The following is a 19,079-nucleotide window of genomic DNA, read 5'->3' as shown; positions in this document are numbered from 1 at the left end:
TGGCTAAATTTGGAAGCCTCTGTCCCTTGCTAAGGTTTTGAATGCATTTGCAATTGGAGGTGGCAGTACCTGCAACCCTGTGTGAGGCAGAAGCAACGAGGGTTGCAGGTTTGATCTGCAAATTGATTTCTGTCTGGCCCTGGCCAGGGGGAGCCACTGTGGGAGCTCCCTGTTCAGACACAGAGGGCAGCCCCATCACCCGCGGAACCCATTCTTCTGTGGGCCAGCTTCTCCCTCACGTGGAACATGTCGGTACCGCACACGGAATGTCTGTCTGGAAGTGGCTCCTCCAGTGCAGAGAGGAGAGCAACCGAGCGTTTCATAGAGTTCCGGCCAGCTCCACATCTGCCCAGTCTGTTACGTTTTGCAGATTTTCCTAAATGATGAGCAGAGGAGCTGGGTGTGACAAGAGCTGCGAACTTGCTCCAGAGGGAGTCACGATTTTAAACAATAGGGAGCCAATTTATGGTAGGTCCTTTTTCAGAGCTGGAAGTGGAGGCATTGCGTGTGTCACGCAGTGCCTCTTGGGAATCATGAGGTACTTCAAGTGGAAGCAGGGAGCACAAATACCTTTAAAATGGAATTTGATAGATTTCTGGAGGCATTAAGTGACAAAGCAGCAGTGATCCTTGAACGGAAATTAAGGCTTGACCTGCGGGGTAGGTAAAAGAAAAGACAGGAGACCTGGTTGCTGTCGTGATTGAGCTCGTGGCACTGTATGTACAGACGATTAATCCTGTGCTTTGGGATTTCTGCAGTGCTAGTCTGGTTTCTTGCTTCTCTCTGAGCATCAAAGGATGAAGCCTGGCTGAAGTGTCAGGGCTATGCTGCTCCAAATAACCACTTATCTGGAGCCTTGCTTGCAAGTTCAAGGTTAAATTAATCATCAGAGTTTAGATCAGCAAGGCACTTTCTCTCGGGTCGGGTCAGCAGGAACATCAGGGTGATGGGGCAGTGGGGTCCAAACCTCATGACACCCATGAGATTCACCTCTTTGGAGTCAGCACTGACTTTCCACGCAGTGGGAGAGGAGGCAGCAGGAGGAGAATGTGAGAACCAAGCCATGGAGGTTCCCAGCTGTGCACCCGCAAGGAAGGCACCTGCAGCTCCTCAGCCTTCGTTGCCCTGGCCCAAGCTGGGAATGGGCCTCCTGCCCTGTGCTGGGTTTACTGCCTGCTGCTGCTCTCGTTCAACTTGAGCAAACGGCTCCTCTGGAACTGCCCTTCCCGTCCTGGTAGAAAACAGACAGGAACTGAATTTCCCTTCTGTGAGGAATTCTGAAAATAGCTTTGTCTGCTTCAGAGGAAAAAACATAAATGCTATCATGATGTGACTGCGCTGACCCTGCTGAGGCATGGATGTGCGGTTTCACCAGTCCTCTGTGCAGGCCACCCTGAGGGGACCCTATTGCTGGGCTCTGTGGTGCTCAAGAGTGTCTGTCTGGACCAGGCTGAAGATTTTTCTTCCATGACACGCTCCTGATGGTTCACCAAGGATGGAGCCTGAGCATTGCAGTCCTTAGGCCATAGCATCTCTGCCAGAAACCAGCTCCCCTGTGGGTGGGGGACCTCTCCAGTGAGCTGGCTGGGGCCCAGTCTCCCTGCACCATGCTGCTTCCCCTCGCTCTCCTTCCTCTGGGTGCTCTTGTTGATCTGGGGGGGGAGAGCTGTTCACACCTGGACCTCTGGATCTAGCTCCTGTTCATGTTATCTTTGCTGCTCGTAGCTGAGCCTCTTGGCTAAGCCCATGGAAACGGCCAAGCATGGAGGCTCCTGAGGTGAAAGCCCTTCTTTGATGGGAGCTGGGAGGAAGGTGTGCGGGGCTCTGGTTGTTGTGGCTGGAGTCTGGCCAGGACTGTGCAAATTTAGCAGAGATCAGAATTTCCTCTCCCTGCCCCCATCCCCACCTCTGATCTGTGCTGGTCTCTCCTCGCTCATCCTCCCATCGTTTCTGCTCCTTGCTTGTCATGTTCTCAGCCGCCTCTACCCACTGCACTGAGCTCCGTGTGGCTGGTCTCTGCCCGTTGCCGCTGCCAGGTCCTGAGTGCTGGGTGTTTTTCTTTAATGGGTGTATCACTTCCAGCTCCGATGACTGTGCGATAGCACAACGCTGTGTCTGCCTTCAATTAGCACTGTTGGTGAAGTGTAGCTCCTCGTTCCTTGTTCCCTGGGCTGGCGATGTGGAGTGCAGCCTGGGGGTTTGCCCCCTCCTGCCCTTGCAAGGCTCATGAGCTGCTCTTGGGGAGCGTTTCTGTGCTCCAGCCAGCTGCCCAGTGGTGAATTTTGCCTTCTGTGAGTTTCTATCTAAATATGTGAAATAACGTGTTTTCTCTCCTCTTCCCAGAGCCCATCTTCAGAACTGCAGGCTAGAAATGCCCCCGAATAAAGGGAAAAGTAGGACATTGCCCTATTGCTGCTAGTGCATATCCACAGCTCTTCCCACATGTGCTGCATCCCCTGCCCAGAGCTGTGCTTACCCCAAGCCGGCTTTTACAAGCCAAAGGAGGGGGACATTGCAGAAGGGTGGGCATGCAGTTTGGCTCTGCTCTGTCTCCACTGTTAGTAGGCAATTGCTCAACATGGCAGTAATGCGGAGGGGCTGGACTGTGCCAGACAGTGCCCATTGATTTTTTTTTTTTTTTTTCTTTTTCCTTTGCTGTCACAGTTTGACAAGGAAGGACTGGTCCATGAGGTGGGGTGGGCTTGGTGCACTCCAAGCCTGCCTTTCCCTTGCTGAGGGAGCTGTGGGTTGGGGCTGGGCAGAGCTCTGCTCTGACAGTCAGAGAGAGACCTGGATTCTGCTGCCAGCTTCACCCCTGAGCTGCTGCTACTGCCTGCCTGGAGAGGAGGTTAGAGGTGCCTGTGGCCTGAAAGCCAGTGGAAGAAGAGACTTTGGTTTTGCTGTAGATCTTGAAATGGCAAAGATGTGCGTTTCCCTGCTGAGTTCTGCTGCACACCGTGTGTGAGATGTCCTGTGTGCTATTTTTCCTCTTCTAAGAGTGTCGTACATCAGATTTCTGTTTGGAGCAGCAGGCCAGAGTTTACTCTGGGCATTTCCAGGGGCTGCTTGGAAAGTGTGTGTGGGGGGGGCAATCAGGAATGACAGGGGCAAAATAAGGTTTGGCTTGGCTGTCTTTGGGAAGTTTTTACACAGACCAACCTGAGCCAGTGGCTCTGGGTGTGTCATATGGCACATTTGAGGGACGCAAACATGTCCTCTCCTTGGCCCATCATTTTTGGTTTGGTGGCTCTGGGTAGGAGAGGAGCCAGGATAAGCAGCTGCAGGAGAGGCAGAGGAGGCTGCATATGGGACCAGGTGACCCTCCTTCAACATTTTGAAAGCCATAGTGTTGGCCACACAGTCTTAAGATGCTCTCTGTAGCCAAGACCTACCCTTCTGGGTTTCTTTTCCTAATCTGCTCTCTGAGTTCCCAGGCATGGCCTCCTGGCTGGAGTTCCTCCCTGGCTGGTAGTCCTGAGAGCGAGTGTGATGTGTGAGAGCTCGAGGCGCTCAGGACACAGTAGCTCCTTGTTTCTCTCTGCACTGTCAGCACAGCTCCTGAGGCCATGAACAACACTGTGGTTTTGTCGCAACCAAATCATTGTTGACTTTATCTGTGATCCCAGCTCAGAAGAATGCTGTGATTTGGTGCAGTGGGCTCATAGGGACACAGCATGTCTCCATGTGCCCATGGAAGATGCTTGTGGTTGGTGGCCATGTGGCCTGCGGTCGGTCCTCAGACAAGGGTTTACCAAGCTATGAGAATTCATGGGGGTTGGAGAGGGTTTGCATGCAGCTATTGTGGTTTATGGTGTGGAAGGACTGGTGAAACCTCTGTGTTTTCTCAAGTAAGTTTGGATGCATCTTGGGTTTATGCAGTGTAGACGGTGTGGTACCTTCATTGCTCCTCAGTCATGCACAAGCTGCATGCCCTGGTGGTGGAGTCCTCCAGTCAGGAAAGCAAGAATTAGGTATTGTGAGTCTAGGAGAAAAAAACACAACAGTGTCATGAGCGTGGTCTGACCTACCACGGGGCTGGGAGGACGTTGTAGGATTATCAGCTCCCTGAGGAATGGAACAACGCTGCAAAGCAGGGACAGAGCCACCGAACAGGGACGTGTTCTGAGAGGTGGCAACTTCTGCCACACCTGGATCTCAGTCCAGGCCTTCCATTTGACTATTACACTCAGAAATGACTGGGAACAAAACCCAAGGGGTATAATTTAAGGGTGCTGCTGGCTGGGCAGGATGATTTGGAAAAAAGCTTCATGCATGCAATGTGATAGCTGCTGTATGGCAGGAGTTTTCCTGCACTGGGAAGGTTTCCTGGTTCTCCTTTCTTTGTTTTTCTCAGTCTTTAGGACCTTGTGCCTGCAATTTCTGAGCTCACCTTCCCTCAGCTTGCAGGTTGGCAGCATAGGTAAAACACTGTTCTTCTTTTTCCTTCCTCCTTTCCTTTTTTCCAGCATGCGGCATGTATAAAAGCCAAGTTTCTAAGACCTTTCCACTTTCACAGCTGCCCCCAGACTTCAGGCCACTGGAGACCTTGCAGTAACTTGGTACCTTAGAGCAGAACCTGGTGTCAGCCATGCTTGGGGTGCACGGTGGAGGCCCTGGGTTGTGGCCTGAGGGGACCAGAGCAGACCCCACTGATCAGGTGCTCTCTGGAGCTGCTGCCAGAGACCTGCAGCTCCCAGAGAAGCAGCGGGAGCTCTGGCTGCGAGCAAGGCAGGAGCGTGGCAGCAGCCTGCGTCCTTCCCCGTTTGTGAGCAGAAAGCTGCTCAGGAACCCGTGTGGCAAGTGGCAGGTTCCTCCAGCACCACCAGTGTTGCCATTTCGTGTGACTTTGTTATAAGTGCTGTGATATTAACCCCTCAGTTACTGGAATCATGTGATTATATGAGATTATCAGCTTTTGTCTGTTTCGAATAAATTCCTGTTCAGTTTGTACGGCTGCCTAGAAAAGCTGGAAAGCAGGTCTTACATGTAGGCTTAGAGCCCGAACTTGAGGTTTGAATGATTTTTCTGTGTATGCTGGGCTGTTGCTGGGCTGGGTAGTTGTGCTTAACAAATACACAGATACTTCTTTATTTTGAAATGTCTTCAAGCTTAAATGGTTGCTGTAAGGTCCAGAATACATCAGCTGCTCTTCCAAGTGGATTCAGAAATGAGGCTGTAATATAGCCTGGGCTAGACAACAGATGGACCTGCACCATGTGGAAGCAGATCCATGTCAACCAGGGCTAGGATTAGGGGGTTAAGTTTGTACCCGGCTTTTTGGGAGCTTTCCGGACCCTTTAGACCTTCGCATGCACAACCAGAAGCAGCACATTTTCGCCAAAAGCAGGTTTTCTTGCAGCAAACCTTTGTCTCAGCTGCATCAGTCAAGATATCTAAGAAATCCTCCAGCTGAATAAGCCCATCTGACAAAAGGACTCAGGCTCATGGCTGGGACGGCATCCGGTACGTGCACAACCTCTCCGCGGGACACTGGCAGAGCAAGAGACATTGCTTCTGGCCTGCGGCCGCAGTGGCTTTTGTCCTGTCCTTGCTGGCAGGCTCCTCCTGCAGCACAGGCGGAGGCAGGAAATCCCAGCCAGCTGCCGTGGGAGCCCACTCGCCTTTCCTCTCTTCTCCTCGCCTCTCCTCACGTCGCCCAGCCGCCGCGTCGAGGCGAGCTGAGCCAGCCCTGCGTGTGTGTGCATGCGTGGGCGGGGGGGCTGCCGCATGGATTTAGTGAAGGCTGGGAGGGAACACATGGGTTGGGTTTTTTTTTCTTGGCCCACGGTGGCTGTCTGTCCTGCCGGCCGCGGTTATGGATTCAATCATTATTCAGGAGCGGTTAGTGGAGCGGCTGCTTTCTCCCCGGACGCAGGCACAGCGAAGCCACCCAGCCAAGCTGAAGGTACGGGGATGTATTTATAGCACTGTGCAAGCCGGGGAGCAGCAGGGACAGGAGGGGGGAGGATGGTGCCCGAGCAGACGTGTGCAGCACAAGATGAGACCTCTGAGGAGCAGAGGAGTGGAAAGACGCTGGTAAGGGGGAGATGGTGGGGACAGAAAGGAGGGGAGCAGCCCCTGCAGGAGCAGGGCTGATGGGCACAATGGACAGCTGGGAGATGCGTGACATATTTTTGTGTGGTTATTTGATGCAGTGATTCCCCCTCTGAATGGCGTATGTGTGCTTGGGGGCGCTCAGGGCAGGAGTTAGCGCTGCGTGTGTGCCCAAACGCAATCTGGTTTGTGTTTTCGTGTTAACGCTGTGCTCTGCTAGCCCATTTTCTTTCTGCTGCAGCAAATGCTGGTGGGCGAGTGGTTTTGCTGATACTCCCGTGCTCAGCTCCAGGCCTGAGGCAACAAATGTACACGGGAGATGCGCCGGGGGCTGTTTGCATTACAAATTTTATGCAGCTTTCTGGCAATGAAAGGAAGGGTCTGCTTCTCCTCTGGGGCTGGGCTGTGCTGGTTTGTGCGGACGTGGATGTGGCGGCGGTGCCTGGCCAGAGGGGAACGGCTGGAGGAAGGGCTGTCTGGGAGGGAGCTGGATGGCTACGTTGGAGGCTGTAACGCTGAGAAGGCTCCCCCCAAAGAAGTGGAGGCAGGGGCACCAGGATCCCAGCACAAGCTCCATAATTTCTGGGGTTTGCTCCAGACCTGGGGTAGGGACCGTTCTTCAAATTTTCTGTGGTCCTATGGTGTTTAATTTTAGCCCTCTTGGATATACCCAGCAAGGCTCCATTTATCCCCAGGCTGAGTGGTGAGTCACACGAGATCTGGATTGGTTTAAACAGCACATCCACCAAGGAGGTAAGGAAGGAATCAGGAATGGCAGGAGCAATGGAGGCCATGCTGCGTACCCTGTCTTGGAGGTGCAGACAGCCCTGCGGACACTGCGGTACTGGTGGTGGCTTCTCCTCTTATGCAACACATCCCAAATGTCTCTACCTCTGACAGGAACAGGACTTGAACCCAGCAGTACTTTGTTCCTTGGCTTGAACTCCAAAGGAGAGCGCTGCCAGCCAGGGAGCATTGGCCACCTTGGCTGGGTGGTGGAGGATGTGAGGACGCAGTGTGCTGCTGTGATGTCCGGTGAACCTGCAAGTGTGTGCCGAGGGAAAGTACAGACAAGTTTTGCTTGGCTTGGCGAGCTTTGGTTTGTAACACGGCCCCAAAGGTCAGCCACATCTCTTGGTGACCTCCACTGTGGTGTGTGAGACATATTCCCAGGCACGTGGGAGCAGGATGCCTCTGGGAACAAAGGCAGCACATAGAGGAGGCAGTGGGGCGAGGGGCTTCTTGTGCCAGAGTGCCACTGGCTTGGCTGGCCGGGGCCATTTCCCGGCAGCTGGGGCTGGTGAAGGAAGTGTGGTGCAGTGACTGGCTGTCCCAGCCTGCATCAGCTTGATGGGAGCCGGCTTGCGAGGGTCAGCTGCGTGTGGAGGGGGCTGTGATGGCTCCAGAAACTCCCTCACTACAAGTCTTTCATCTAATTAATGGATTTCAGCTTTTCACAACCAAGGCAGCCACCTGCCCCCGTCAGTAGCCCTTCCAGCCCTCTACACCTGCTTTGGCACTCTCTATCCCGTGCATGGTTGCATCTGTGTTGGGTCCTAACAAAGATGATGAGTGGTGTAGAGGTTTGAGTGCGGCAGACGCCAGGCTCAGGAGGCTATTCGGGCTCCTTAAGTGCAATGTTGATGTTGGCACACTAGCAGAGATGGTGACACGTGCCTGTCACAGTGTCCTGACATGGCTGGGATGGGAGCACGCGTTGGTTGTCTTAAAGCTGAGATAAGGAACTGTGGGTCTAGGCTGGCCGTGGTGCAGGGACCATGCTGTTGTTCCTGAGGGAAGGATGTTAGAAGAAGGGGATCCCTCTCCACAATTTCCCCTGCGTCTCCTGCCTTCTCCTTTACAGACATGTTGGCTCTGGCTCCTGGCAGGGCTCTGTAGTGTGTCCACGGCTGGTCAGAGGGGGACATGTCTGGGGACAGGGCTTTTCTCCTTGTGACTCTGGCTGCCTCCCACTGAGAGGGAAGCTCTTCTTTTGGCTTTGTGCTCAGCAATGACCTTCCTTAATGCAAGGGAAATGACCGCATGAATCATGAGTAAAGGGCAGTGTCCTGCGCCAGCCGGGATTTGCTCATTTCAAGTGTCCTGATTCCACCGAGCTAGTGGGAGGTTACCGGAGGTGCAGCAAATCCACACTTTCTTGGTTGGGCTGAATAGAAACAAGAGATCAGGTTCAGCCAGTTATGCTTGGCTGAAGTAATTGGAGTTGTACCAGAGCTCATCTCCCCAGTGTCACCATTGTCAACCCTTAGTCATCTAGGTTGAAAACCAAAGAAAATAAGAGCAGCACACCCTGAGCCTCAGCTATGGTTTTATTAGTGTGTTACTAGTGCTATTTCAGATGTCAAGTCACTGGAGAGATCAGGTCTTTCCAAAGATCTTGCCATTACCACATTTCTCTCCCTCCTTTGCACTCCTCATGTTTACCCTTTCCTGAGCCTTTTGGGTGGCGGGTGGCAGGTGGCGGTGTCCCCAGGCAGGCGTTGCTTTGCAGCGTACAGCTCGTCAGAGCTGCCATCGCTTTTCACCCAGGAGTCTTGCTGCTGCTCATCACCACTGCTTTGGGATGCCAGCGCCTTTTAGCTCAGCCATTAGAGCTGCCAGTGGAGCACTTCAGGCACTCTATAATTCTCCACACTTCTCTGTCATGTCATTTGCTCTGTCCCTTCTGGACTGTGGGGTGATGGAGCAGCATTACTTCAGTTACGTTAGCAAGGGGGTGAGGTGAGGGGGACCAGAGCCCACAATCACTCTGTCAGGGCTAAAGTGACCAAGTCTGAGACCTAAACCAAACCTAAATTTCTAGAAAGCAGTGGCCATGCTAAAGAACAGAGTCCTTGGGCCACAATGGCCATCAGCCACATCTGCCCTGTCTCAGTGGGCAGCTCCTGAGCAGCCATAAATTAGGAGGAGGAGACTCCATGTCCTCCCTGCTGTCTGTCCCCACCAGGACTTTGTAGCCTGCCCAGCTGAGGACACCTGAGGATGCTCACACATGTGGATGTGTGGCCAGGGGCTGTAGAGGGCTGCTCGGGAGCTGCATTGCCCACTTGCAGTATGGAAATAGGTGTGAGTCAGCATTGCCCTAAGCTTGACACATGGTTGTCATTTGTGTTTCTTTGAGTGTGTGCCCCAGGAACAGAGATAGTTAAACTTAGGAACAGAGGTCTTCCCTGCTGTGCCTGGAGAACCAGTGCCAGAGAGCTGCGGGGTGAGGACAGCCGTATGCTTGACAGCGTCTGTGGCTGGGTGGGAGCTGGGGCTGGTTTTGAGGAGCTCTGGCTCTGTGGATTTGCCTGTGTGTGAATCCCGGGGATGTGCTTATTTTAAGTGATGTTGAAATGCAGTGTCTATGTCTCTAGCTCAGGCATTTGTGAATGGCTGCTTCCCCTTGGGTCTAGCTTGGAAAGTATGTGAGAAGGGAGGTGTTTGCCAGCGTCGTGCCCGCTCTCCCTCTGTGAGGAGGCCTGGGGAGGGGAGCGCAGTGCTGTGGGGGTGCAGTCTGTGAAGGCCCGGGTGCTCAGGGGTGCTCCGAAGGCTGGCTGGCTGGAGCAGCTGGGCTGTGTGGGCCCACGGTTACCTGCAGCTGCCCGAGCTGTGAGCACCAGACGGTGTGTTGAGCCCAGCCTGAGGGCAGTAGCTGGAGCAGGTCTGTGAATCCCATAGATGAGCTGCATTTCCCTTTCAGGACGTACGCTGCGTGAGCAGGGTGTGTGCCCCTGGGATGCAGCGTGGGCTGCGTGTTTGCTCCTGGCTGCGGGATGCGTGCTGTGTGCTTGTGAAACGCACCATTGGTCATGTCATTCCTTGTGTGCACTTCGTGCTCTTGTACAAAGCATGTGGCATGCCTGTGGGGTGGCTTTTATGCAGTAAGAGAGCACTCAGTGATGGGGGTCTGCATCTGGGGGTGGTTAGGCAGTAGGTAATGCTCTGGTAATGCCATATGTAATACCCTCACCAAAATCAGCTCACCTCAGTGTTCTCAGTGCTTTTGCATCTTCCTACTTCCCGTGCTCCTTGAACTTCCATCTCTTCAGAAATAACACTGGAGATTATTCAGGATTTCCTCTTACTAAGCCAGGAGTGGCTGTGACACAGCAAGAAATAATCCCTTCTCAGGTCAAGCAGAAGCCAAACCACCGCACCTTCCTCTAGACATGGCTCACCACAAGTCCTGGGGTGCTAATTACAGAGAGCTCTCCAGAGAGCTCTCCATCATGTACTATATGTCCCTCTGGAGGGAGAGATGCAGAAATGGCTCCGAAAGACCTGGGGAGAGGTGACATTTGGTGACCGTGCTGTGAAGGAAGCCTGTGCAGGAACCGTGGGATGTGCCTTTTCCCTTGTGCTCTTCCATGCTGGGAGGATGCTGTGAGCTGCTGTGTCAGCTGGTGAGAGCAGCCAAGCAGGGCTGCAGCTGAGGGCAGGTGTCCCTCTGTGCCCACCTGCAGGAAGGGCAGGAGTCCCTGAGCCTAGAGGGGGTGCCTACCCTGCCCCACACCACTGCCAGGGCAGGGACCGACCTCTCCTCCACCCCTTGGCTCTGCCTCAGGGATTTTTTGAGTCCAACTCCCTGTCGCTATGTGAGGCTTGAGCAGGAAGGGTGGCACGCCCTGACCTGCTCCCATCCACCTCTGCCCTGCAGGACCATGAGAAGCAGTATGTGGGCTTTGCCACTCTGCCGAACCAGGTCCACCGAAAATCCGTGAAGAAGGGTTTCGACTTCACCTTGATGGTCGCAGGTGAGACTATCCACGGATGGAGGTAGCTGGGCCACGTGGTGGGTGCGTGGAGGGGACCCAGCTCTCCTCACTTCCCGTAGGTGGTCCCTTAGCATCTGGATCCTCCCCTCGCTCTGTTCTGGTCCTTGTCTCAGACCTTGCTTTGCTCCCCAGCCTGTGTTGCAGTCACACTGTTCCCCCAGGAGCAATGAGCCCCTCCTGACCACTCATAACCCACTCAAGCAAGCACCAAGTGTAGCTTCTCTTCCAGAAGAGTGGCTGGTCTGGGTGGTGAAGGCAGGGTCAGGCAGGGATTGAGGGAAAGGAAGGAGAGGGAGGATGGAGGAGCTGGGAGATCACATTTGTACAAGGATTGAGATATCTTACAGCAAAAGTCCTCCCACTGCTAGAAAAATGTAATGCCCATAAACAGCTGACAGCTCATTTCTCTCACTTCCTCTGGCTCAGGATTCAAAGCCTTGTTCAGAGTTTCATTTGTAAGTCAATTAGTCCGTCATGTTGCTTGCTTTTCCCTCCTCCCCTTTGCACCCTGTCAATTAGGAGAGTCGGGTCTGGGCAAATCCACGCTGGTGAATAGCCTGTTCCTGACAGACCTCTACAAAGACAGAAAGCTCCTCAACGCAGAGGGTAAGTTGGGGACAAAGAGGGGTGAATGGTTCTTGTGCCCAGAGGTCTAGACTGTCCTAAGAACCCATACTGTGGTTCCTTCGCAGCAGCTGCAGGCTTGGCTGGATCCCAGCCCTGTTGTTTATTGCTCTGCTCTCCTTTGCTGGCTGCAGAGGCACTAGTATTTGACAAAAAGGGTTTGGCTGTAGGACTCTTCTATGAAGAGAAGACATGGCTGCAGAGCAGCAGCAGGCCTTTGGGTTGAGATGTTGAGATCTGTCTTTTGTTCTTGTGTGCTGGAGTGTGGTAGGGATTGCCCTTCCCAAGTGACTGGACAAAATGTTCTGGGCTACAGGCACTTCAGAGGTTTGCGTGTCTTCTCAGAGTCTGCCTGCTGCTGGCCTCCCACAGTACCACTCCCTTGAGGCTCCTGAGAGGATGATCAGGGTTTTTTGAAACCCATGATACTCCCTGTGCTCAGTGATAAGGATGGACCCAGCTTGTCATGGGTGTGAGCAAGGATCCCCAGTTACTACCTGGCTTTAACTCACGTATTCCTGTTCAAAGAGAGAATCAACCAGACAGTGGAGATCGTCAAACACACGGTGGACATTGAGGAGAAGGGCGTCAAGCTGAAGCTGACCATAGTGGACACACCAGGCTTTGGAGATGCTGTTAACAATACTGAGTGGTGAGCTGGCCGTGCTGCCTTCCTCCTAGTCCTTGGCCATGTCTGCTTTCTGTGGGTGCTTCACAGGAAGGGGGTCTGGTAACAGGAAGGGGATGATACTGCTTCATGCTCCCTTGGAGTCAGTGTTCTGTTAAACACGTGATTTTTTTTTTTTTTTTTTTTTTTTTTTGGATTGAATTACCCTTCCCAGCTGGAAGCCCATCACTGACTACATCGACCAGCAGTTTGAACAGTATTTCCGAGATGAGAGCGGCCTGAACCGGAAGAACATCCAGGACAACCGAGTGCATTGCTGCCTCTACTTCATCTCGCCCTTCGGGCACGGGTGAGAGCCCCCACTCCGGGGCTGGGTATGACTCAGTCCAAAGGGAAGACTCTTGTGCCCCGCGATTACCCTGTAGCGGTTTGTACATTCACAGGGCTGTTGGCACAGGAGAAGAGCCATCCAGCTGCTCTCCTTCGGCTGAGCATCACACCACCTCCCTCCCACTCACTGGCATGACAGATCTCCCTCAGGCTTTACAGCCTGTTTTGGAAATCAGGAGAAAAGATGCCACACATACTTGTATCTTCCTGTCTGACTAAGCCTGACTGATGGGTAGGAAAGGGAGTTTTAAGCTGCTCTCACTCCCTGCCCCTTGCTGGTTCATGTGCCAGCCTAGCCAGGAGCAGCTGGAGGGGTCGTGTTGGCTGCCTGTGGCACAGAGCAGCCGGACAGAGGCCCCAGGCTGTCGCCTGGGCGATATTTTGCCTGCAAGGGAGCGAATACCCAGCCTGTGCCTGTGTGAGACATTCAGCAGCTAAAATCTGAGACAGCTTTCCTGAAGATGCAGCCCTAGCTGAGGGCTGTCCCAGTGCTGCCCCAGGCTCTTGTGACAGCGCTCTCCTTTTCCTTTTGTGCTTGGTGGGTGGGAGAGGCTGGAGGGGGAGCTGCCTGGTGTGTCCTTGCTAACCGTGTTGCTCCTCATCCCTGCTGCAGGCTGAGGCCTGTGGATGTTGAGTTCATGAAGGCTCTGCATGAGAAGGTCAACATTGTGCCCCTGATTGCCAAAGCCGACTGCCTGATCCCCTCTGAGATCCGGAAGTTAAAAGAGAGGGTGAGATGCTCTTTCTCTACAGGGGTATACCTGGTGTGGTGACAGGGATGGGCTGAGGAGGAAGGGGAGACCTATATATGTATATAGCGTGTATGTGTGTGTGTATATACACACACACATATGTATATACATACACACAAATCTAATTGCAGCAGTGCTCTCCTGTGAGAAGGGAAGTGGTGTCTGCAAAGAGGCCAGCCCTAGAAGAAACATCAAAACCTTTCAGCATCTGTAGGTTACAGCAAACCTATGGTAGCACAAACCAGGAATAAACCCAGTATTTCTGTATTGTTCAGAGTTGTGTTCTTTTGTTTTTGTCTTGCATGGACATAGATCCGGGAAGAGATTGACAAATTTGGCATTAAAGTGTACCAGTTTCCTGAGTGTGACTCTGATGAAGATGAGGAGTTCAAGCAGCAAGATAGAGAGCTGAAGGTAAGGAACCTGCTCAGCAGGGGACCGGGAAGTCTGGCTCACGGGTATGTTGGTTGCTCCAGAAGGCGTCGGAGCTGCCCTATGTTTGCCAAAAGCCTGTGCTACTGATACCCAGGGGACAGCCTACATTGCTTATGTGGAAAAGGTGCTGATGTCCTTGCTGGTGCAATGAAGTCAAGTATGGCATGAAGACATGGCACTTCCCACCAGGCAGTGTCAGTCTTTCCTTGGTCTACCCCAGCCTCTATGTTTAAGATGGAGGCTGGGTTGTACAGCATTTGTAAGCACCTATTTCTGAGTGATGCCATCAGCAAGGAAGAGCGACTTGTGCATGATGAGGATCCACTGTGACACAATAGTTGCATGAGGGGAGGCAATATGATTATACAGGCCTGTCTGGAGGCTCCAGCAGCCCAGGCCTGACCCTCTCCCAAGCTGAGCCAGCCCCGTGTGCGCATGCAGTATGGCCTTGTTTCTCCTGTCAGAGAAGTGCAATGGGCTTTGGCTTCCCTTCTGAGCAGAGAGGAGCACAGCCTGTGCATCCCTGCCTGGACAAGCTCTTGGCCTCCATTGTCCCAGTTGCTTGGTGTCTCAGCGTCTCTGCTCTGGCTTCCTTGTAGAGCTTCCCCTCAAAGAAGGGATGCAGGCACCTGCAGAGACACAGCTTCCCTCAGGACAGCTGAGAAGGTCAAGCTGGGAATTAGGCTGCCTGCAGATCCCAGTGCCTTAGGCTTTTCTCTGCAACTGTGTTGTGGTGTTCTGTGCTGTGGCATGTGTGGTTGTCCCTCTGCCTTTCCTACCAGCACCTTCCTCCTCCTGTTCCACTCTGCCTGAACTTGGCCCTTGGCGGAGGGGTCCGTGGGCAGCCCTGGGCTGAGCTGGGCTCAGCAATGCCTCTCATTCCAGGAGAGTGCTCCCTTTGCCGTCATTGGCAGTAACACTGTGGTGGAGGCGAAAGGCCAGCGAGTCCGTGGACGGCTCTACCCCTGGGGCATTGTGGAAGGTAAGCGTGGTGCCTGGGAGCTGGCAATGTGAGCGAGGAGCAGGCAGGGATGGGGGAAGGACAAGTGGGCACGTGCAACAGGGATGACAGGGGAAGCTGACCTCTGCACAGCCGTGACTGACTGTGCCACCTTTGGCACATGGCAGAGGACAAGGTAGGGTAGAGACAGAGGCACTGGGACCTGCTCAGGAGGTCTGTTACTGGTGGTGTAGCAATCACCCTGCCTCTGAAGCTGTGACAGACTGAAGAAGAGAGGTTCTAGTCTGAATGGAAGAATGGGCTTTAATGCACTGGGATATGGCTTCTTATTAAGGGGGAGGCTGGGCATTACCAGTTTAGTTTCTGGAGAGAATCCATTGCCCTCAGCCAAACTGAATTGTAAACCCTCCTGCACTCCCTCTGCTGCTGCTGCTCCTGTTTGTGCTGGAGTTGCTGGGCTGAAGACTGTGCTGATGCGCAACGTGATTGTCTCTGCCTTTCTTCCTTTCTAAAGGAGGAGATTTCATAAAGCCTCTAGGCAGAATAACCCTGGCATGGCTTTTGCTGCTGTTGCTGACTCCCCCCATGCTGGCGCATTGTTTTAAGGTCTTGCAGCTTTAGATCCCAGAAGCTTGTGTGTGCACTCGTGGGCTGATGCTGGCTGCTTGGGCTGCTCAGCTGCTGGCTCCAGAGGGGCTGTGCCTGTCAGGGTGCTGGCATTTGGCAGTGAGATCAACTTTGTGAAACCCTGAGCCTGACACAGCTGGCTTCCCCCAGCCCTGCAGAGTGGTAAATGGAGATCACCACGGCAGGCACACAACTACTGCGCACAATGCTTCCCTGCAGAGTCCCACAGTGTTGCCTGAGGCCTGGCTCCCCATAGTAACAGCAGCTCTTTCAGCTCTCCAGACTGTAACCTGTATATGGCTTTGCCTCTCAGGGGCTGATTCACGTCCTTGGGGGAAACCATCCTGCCTACAGCAGCCTTTTGATCAGTCCTAAATTCTGAGGAGACGAGCAGTTTGCCTCCAGCGCTCACTGTGGTTATAACAAGGACATCCCATGTACCTGGGAACAGCATCCTCTTTCAGGGCTCTGCTGTACGTGCTTAATTAATCCCCTTACCCAGAAAAAGTCCTGGGAACGCAGTGACCTCAGCAGCCTGGCCTCAGCGTTGAGAAGCATAGAGCACCATTGAGGCCTGCGCCAGGGCCAGGAGGAGAGCCCCAGGCACTGGCGGGGAGGATGAGGAAGGGGCTGTGTGGGGAGTTTTAGTTCAGCCTGGGTGTCGGGAGGTAAGAAGTGGCACCCTGGAGAGGGGTGGTGAGGTGTGACATCCAAGCACTCTCCTGTTGTTGCTTCTGCAGTGGAAAACCAGGCACACTGCGACTTCGTGAAGCTGCGGAACATGCTGATCCGGACACATATGCATGACCTGAAGGACGTCACTTGTGATGTTCATTATGAGAACTACCGAGCTCAGTGCATCCAGCAAATGACCAGGTGGGTCCCCACTGCTTCAGCCGGAGGTGGCAGGGATGTCTCCTTCTCTGCAGCGCTGGGGTTGGTCTCAGAACAGCTTGTTGGTCAGGAGGCTGTGGGGCTGCTTGGGGATATCCTGGGCTGCAGCCTGGGGAACGGCACCGAGATGTGAAATAGCAAATCCAAGTGTGTGTTGCACAGCCTGAATACTTCTGAGAATGCATGTTCCTTCCTGAGGATTACCCATGCAAATCTTGGGAAATAGGCCTGGAGACTCATTTGAAGAGCTGTTCTTAGCACTGGGTGAAATACATCCAGCCTAATGAAACAGGGGATAAACCATTTCTCTGGTGGGTGATAGCTGTGTGCATTGCCAAGGAGGAAGGCATTCTTCAGTTCTGTCCAAATGACAGCATGACCCTTGGGATGCTGCTGTTTCTCAGGCAACAGAGCCCAGGCAATTAGCAAGACTCTTAACACATCTCCAGAGATTTTTCTGCGTTGTCTTCCCATTGCATTTGATTCTTTGTGGTTTTAGTCACAGTGATCAGAAAATAGAAGAGACCCCACTCACAGGCATCTCATTTGAAATCTCTTTTTTTTTCCTTCTTCCTTCCATGACTGAAATTTTAGGTTTAAGTATGTCTTGGCTCATCTGTTGTAAACCATTCCCTTCACCTCCTGCCTGAACTGTCCGAGTAGCTCTGTGCTGCCACGTTGCAGAGCAGAAACGGCTGCACTTCACCAAGGAACAGTCCTGCATCTGTGCAAATGTGCAGGTTGGCACATTCTGTTCACACACAGTGTATCTCAGTACTTTTTCCATAGCAGACGAGCCTGTCTTTTTTCAAAAGTGAGAATATGGAGTCCCAGAATAACTATGTTAACTGCTAGAGATCTGTGAGAAACTTCACAGCTGCTATTTAGGTAGGCTATGTATCTATTAAAAGAAGAGCTCAAAAAAGCAATTGTTCAGCTTAAGAAAAGCTTAAGTTTGGTACTGTTTCTCACGCCATGGCTAGTTCCTTGCCAGTGAAGAAGTCTCATAAAACCGGACCGTGGCCATTTCTAGCACTGGGATAAAGGTCCTTCTCTAGAGAGACATTTTGGGAGATCCCAAGCTCCAGGGCTGGAATCACCATAATGAGCCAATGGTGACTCCAAGTGGTGAACGACTGCAAATGGCATCTTGAATTCCCAGTTTCAGCCCAGGCGTCTTTGGCCGCTATCACCCCCTCCTCACTTATGGAGAGCTCCTCTTGCCTTTCGGAAGAAAGTCACCTCCTGCGTTCTGCCCCCTGCCTGCACTCCTGCGTGCCCTCAGCCCTCATCGCAGTGCTGCAGTGGTGTGCCTGTTGTCTCTTGTGTCTTTCACTTCCTGAATATGACGGCAGGCTTTGTTATCAGACTTGCAGTGATTAAACTGCTCCCCTGGTTTTATCTTCCTTGGGAAAAAAAAAGGATTATAGTGAACATGTGGTCCCTTAGGGATGCTGATAGTTTGTGTTGATGCTGTGTGTATGTGTAGGCACATGCACAGATGAGCCAAAGGAGACCAGATAAATCGGCTGTAAACGTCTCTGCTAAGCTTGCCAATGCAGTTACAAAAGGTGGTCAGAAACATCAGCCCTTTCTTTGTTTGCTCTCAGCGTAAGCCTGGTTTGGGTTTTCTCTGTTAGCTACCCACAACCTTCTATTTTGAACGCTTTTATTGACTTTGGTCTCATTCTTCATCCAAGTGTATCCCGTACCTCTGGGCTAGATTGTCCCACAGCCCCTCCACTTGCCTGGATGTGCCATCGTGAATGACAGCCATCGCATGGTGACACCAAAGCCAGCCAGCTTGAACCACAACTTGACTGCATTTCTTCTCTCTCTCTCTCTCTCTAGCAAGCTGACTCAGGACAATAGGATAGAAAGTCCAATTCCTATCCTGCCTCTCCCAACACCGGACACTGAGACAGAGAAGCTGATCAAAATGAAGGATGAGGAGGTGAGACCCATTTCTGCCTGGGCCTCTTTGGTGTTGGAGCTGGAATCTGGGGAGTTTCTCTGGGACTGCCCCATAGAGACTTCCCACTCCTGGCTCCCACCATCATGGGCTCCTGGTGTGGAGGACAGGGTGTGAAAGCTGTGGCTTCCTCTGTCAGGGAAACGTGGCTCCATTCCACCCCATGCACAGATGCCTCTGTGCTCAAACAGGAGTTCATACTCTCTGAGGGATCCCTTTGTCAGCTCCAAGAGACAGTGCAGATCACCAGTTCCTGACCACAACAGTTCACTTTTTGACTATTTCTTCTCTGTCTCATGCAGTTACGGCGGATGCAAGAGATGCTGCAGAAGATGCAGCAACAGATGCAGGATCAGTGAGAGGCAGGTACTCGGAGGACAGAGGGAATCCTCCAGTGACCATCTGAGGCCTGGCAAGAGCTGTGGATGTTTAGAAAAGGTTTCCCATTTTATAGAGACTTGTGGGCAAGAGCTGCACCCGCACCCTCTAATTTATTAGCAGCAATGGTGGCTTTGCGGTCAGCTGATTGTGGAGGAGGCTGTTCACTAACAGTTTACTGATGTGTATTTCTTTTTTTAATAATGATTTTTTTTTTTTTAAAGAAAATAGCCTGGGAAGTCTCAAAGGCATCCTAAAAAAGAGAAAAAGAAACAAAAAAGATCTCCCTTTCCCATGTACTAATTTCTTGTTTGGGAATGCTCTGGTATTTAAAGTCCTGGTTTCTCTGGTGTACGAACTTGAAGACTATCTGTGTCGATGCACGTAAATGTTTACTCCCAATTGAGGTGCTGTGCCCCGCTCTGTGTTCCCCTTGTCTGGGGCCAGCACAAGCATTGTAAAAGCAGCCGTACCCTCCTGTGAGTTTGATCTGCGCTGCTTGGGCTCCTCAGCCTGGGGCCAGCTCTGGCTCAGAGAGGGGGGTTTCTTTGTGCACTGACCTGCTCAGGGGTCCTGATGGTTG

At 52.7% G+C, this 19,079-nt stretch overlaps 1 protein-coding gene across 4 annotated transcripts in view; it reads left to right on the top strand.

Moving 5' to 3' along the window:
• Window positions 1-18,713, top strand: part of SEPTIN5 (septin 5) — a 44,067-nt gene extending 25,354 nt beyond the window's left edge. The window contains exons 1-11 of one of the 4 annotated variants that reach the window (XM_075769553.1): window positions 446-468; window positions 10,718-10,814; window positions 11,355-11,441; window positions 11,988-12,111; window positions 12,302-12,436; window positions 13,091-13,208; window positions 13,542-13,643; window positions 14,550-14,646; window positions 15,993-16,128; window positions 17,998-18,100; window positions 18,421-18,713. In XM_075769553.1, coding sequence (XP_075625668.1) covers window positions 466-468; window positions 10,718-10,814; window positions 11,355-11,441; window positions 11,988-12,111; window positions 12,302-12,436; window positions 13,091-13,208; window positions 13,542-13,643; window positions 14,550-14,646; window positions 15,993-16,128; window positions 17,998-18,100; window positions 18,421-18,477 — 1,059 coding nt within the window. In that variant the 5' untranslated portion in view covers window positions 446-465 and the 3' untranslated portion in view covers window positions 18,478-18,713. Of the gene's footprint in view, window positions 1-445; window positions 469-5,740; window positions 5,906-5,952; window positions 6,037-10,717; window positions 10,815-11,354; window positions 11,442-11,987; window positions 12,112-12,301; window positions 12,437-13,090; window positions 13,209-13,541; window positions 13,644-14,549; window positions 14,647-15,992; window positions 16,129-17,997; window positions 18,101-18,420 lie in introns of those variants that run through there. The other 3 variants (XM_010313315.2, XM_075769551.1, XM_075769552.1) reach the window with 3 other exon arrangements.
• Window positions 18,714-19,079: the final 366 nt, after the last annotated feature.

Source organism: Balearica regulorum, chromosome 17 (assembly GCF_011004875.1).
Source record: "Balearica regulorum gibbericeps isolate bBalReg1 chromosome 17, bBalReg1.pri, whole genome shotgun sequence".
In the NCBI taxonomy this organism is placed as follows: Eukaryota; Metazoa; Chordata; class Aves; order Gruiformes; family Gruidae; genus Balearica; species Balearica regulorum.
The sequence above is the reverse complement of the archived record's forward strand: the minus strand, read 5'-3'. Positions and strand labels throughout refer to the sequence as shown.